We start from the raw sequence: 3,431 nt of genomic DNA, 5'->3' as shown, positions 1-3,431 counted from the left end.
CTCACCAGGGGAAGATATGATTTATTCACAGTTTGTTCAAGCTTTGCCAAAGCAGTGGATTATGGTGTTGCTTGCCATCATCAATTTGGCTTGGAATGATGGATATTTGCTAAGTGCATGGAAAAGGGGCCAAGCAATTATGATCCCAAAACTGGAAGACCAGCGGTTCATAACTTTGCTCCCAGTTTTAGGGAAAGTATATGAACGACTTGTTAAGAAAAGACTTAACTATGAAGTAGAAAAAAGGGGCGGTCTTAAAGATATACAATACGGTTTCAGGAAAAACAAAAGTACCTTAGAAGATTTGCTTTGCTTTAAACAGGATGCTTTATATGCTCTCCAGAATGGACTTGTAATGATTGCAGTTTTCCTTGATGTAAAGGACGCATTTGATAACATTGTACACAAACATATATTGTCAGGAATAATTGAGGCTGGAATTAGAGGTAGAATGTTGCTGCTAAGTAAAAATTATCTTGAAGACCGAGTAGTGACAGTGAAAGTAGGAAATACAATGTCAACAGCCCTAGTAAGAGGAAGAAGGGGAGTACCTCAAGGGTCAGCCTTAGGACCTGATTTTTACAATGTGGGAGAGAATAATATCCCTATTGGAGAAGGAGATTCAAACGCGGGAATTTTCGCTGATGATAACACTTTGTGGGTTACGGCAAGGACATTGGAAGAGGGAATCAAAGCTATTTCAGAAGTATTAGTGCAAGTTGAAAACTGGGCGACTGATATTGATCTCAAATTTTCAACACATAAAACAAAAGCCATGTTAATAACTCAGAAGAAAATGAAAGTTACCCCAATAATTAGATTTTATGGCCAGCAGATTGAGTTTGTGAGTGAAACAAAGTTCCTGGGTGTGAATATAGAGAAAAATTTGAATTGGAAACCACATATTGAAATGACCAAGGCTGCTTGCGTTAAAAGGCTGAATCTTATGAAGATGCTTACAACTGTTAGATGGGGGCAAAAACCCAGTTTTATGATGGAGTTTTATATAAAATATATTATGTCTAAGATAGAATATGCTTCCGTGATTTATTCCTCAGGCAGTGACACAACACTAGCAAAGCTGAACTCCGTACAGAATGCAGCTATACGCATTACCTTTGCAGCTAGAAAGACTACCCCTATTGTGTTTTTAATGTCAGAGTCAGGACTTGAAAGCCTGGAAACTAGGAGAAAGGTAAATGTCCTGAAATATATCAAAAAATTGTGGACAGCAGATAATACAAACCCAGTTAGATCAAGAATATTTAAACCAGGAAAAATTGTTACATCAAATAAGTTTAAAAAGATTAAAATGACAGATATGTTAAAAGTTCCAGAAATTGCATTACCTGCTCCTTGGGAGACAATTAAGCTACATTGCAATCTTTAGTTTGAAACGAATGGATACCATGATTCCAGGATAAACTTTAAATTAATGATGGCAGAGAAATACAGGGGATTCCTTGATATTTATACAGACGGAACTAAGAAAAGTAACCCAATTTCTGCAGTAGGGGCTGCCTTTGTCATTCCATTGATACAAGTGTCAAAGTCATTTAAACTGCATTCAGAGGCAACAATCTTCCAGGCTGAAGTAATAGCCATAGAGGAAGCAATTGTATTTGCTAAAGAGAAACTTAGCAACCAAAGAAACATTGTCAGATTCAAAAAGTGCATTGGAGGCACTCGCTAATTTTGATCATAATGGGAAAATTTCAAGAGAAGTTGTATTGTGCTACACGGAAATAGTATCATTAATGTCAACAGCAAACATGTGTCTTCAGTGGATCCCAGCCCATGTTCAGATTTTGGGGAATGAGAGTGCCGACACAGCTGCTAAAATGGCATGCGACACAATAAATGTATTTACTAGTGGTTCAACTCCTAGATCTGCAATGCAATTAGATCAATTGATACAATCAGTTAGAACGTATGATTTTGAGGATAACAGAAATCAATCCGGAAATTGGTTTGTTACCCGAAAAGTAGCAAGAAAGTTTGAGAGGCATGTGTACCAAGGATTAAGTAGGAAAGAGGGAAGATTAGCATTTCGTCTTAGATCAGGCCATGCAGATACAAAATTATACAGGGCAAAGTTTTATGGAGAGTCAAGTAACTGTGAGTTTTGTGACAAAGAAGAAAGCCTGGTACATCTACTTATAGATTGTGATAAGTACACTCTCCAAAGACAGCATGTCAAGGCCTTTTTTCATGAAAGAAGAAAACAGTTGAGTGTAAATTTGATTTTGGGAGGATTTGCAAATGATAGTGACAATATACAAATTCTAAAGCTGGTTGTACAGTTTATAACTGCCATTGGGAGAGATAGGACAATGTGATGGGAAGAATAATTATGATTAATTAATGTGACAGAGCAGATTATTGATGATTGACTAACTAAAGTGGGATCCAGATTTATTGAAAGAAGACCCAAGTGACCGAGCAGTCAAGAGGGGTCTTTAATTCGTTCATCATCATCATCACGGTGTCAAACGCCTTTGCGACATCAAGAAAAATCGTCAACGCGTGTTGACCATCATCTAGTGAATCATTAATATTTAGTAAAAGCTCATGAATTGCCAGTTCAGCTGACTTTACTTTTATAAAACCATATTGAGACGTGTGTAAAATCTTACTATCAAATAAATACTTTTTTAATTGACTATTTGCAAGTTTTTCCAAAATTTTGCTGAAAATCGAAAGTAGAGAAATGCCTCTATAATCTGAATTGTCAGTTAAACTCCCAGCTTTAGGTAATGCTATAACATTTGCTTTTTTTAAAAGCTCAGGAAAAATCCCATGCAGTAGTTATAAATTAAAAATGCGTGCGAACGAAGGTGAAATGCTTGACGCTATTTGCTTTACGGTTTGAGCCGAAAATCCAAATTCGTCCTTAGAAAAACTCCGTTTAAGCTTCAGAATAACTTTTTCAATCTCATGAGACTTAATCTCAGAAAAAGAAAACGAATTTTCTGCATGTTGCTCATTAACTGGAACAGAAGGGGAATTCAGTTGCATATTCATAGTCGATGCAAGTCAAGAACCAATATTACTGAAATAATCTACAAAAGCAGATATTTTCTTACAAATTTGGAAAGAAGCCAAACTTCACAGTAAAGAATAGGGAGCTAAGGAGCAGACAGCCCCCTTCATACAAAGAATATTCTGTTCAAATAGGTTCCAAAACTGTTCCTTGCTTTCAGTTGAAAAGCTCCTTTTTATATAATTTCTGATTGTTTTCCAAGTCATACCCAGGCTTAATCAAGATATAATTTGAGGTACCAGTCCCTTAAATCCCTGGTTAATTGCTTTTAAAATGTGTTAATCAATAATTGTACATTGATTAGTACCATCCTACATTTAAATTTGCAATTTGAATTTTTGGATAAAATTTGAATATAAGTAGTAACCTAGGTGCTGATTTGAACGGG

General features: G+C 36.0%; 1 protein-coding gene across 1 annotated transcript; it reads left to right on the top strand.

The window, feature by feature from the left end:
- The first annotated feature begins 1,772 nt into the window (after positions 1–1,772).
- Positions 1,773–2,339, top strand: LOC148945185 (uncharacterized). The gene has a single exon (XM_089098967.1). The coding sequence runs from the start codon at positions 1,773–1,775 to the stop codon at positions 2,337–2,339; it is 567 nt and encodes a 188-aa protein (XP_088955093.1).
- The last annotated feature ends 1,092 nt before the right edge of the window (positions 2,340–3,431 follow it).

This window comes from Artemia sp. Qi Xiang Cuo, chromosome 13, assembly GCF_049724085.1.
Source record: "Artemia sp. Qi Xiang Cuo chromosome 13, ASM4972408v1, whole genome shotgun sequence".
Taxonomy (NCBI): domain Eukaryota; kingdom Metazoa; phylum Arthropoda; class Branchiopoda; order Anostraca; family Artemiidae; genus Artemia; species Artemia sp. Qi Xiang Cuo.
This window is presented reverse-complemented; position numbering and strand designations above follow the sequence as displayed.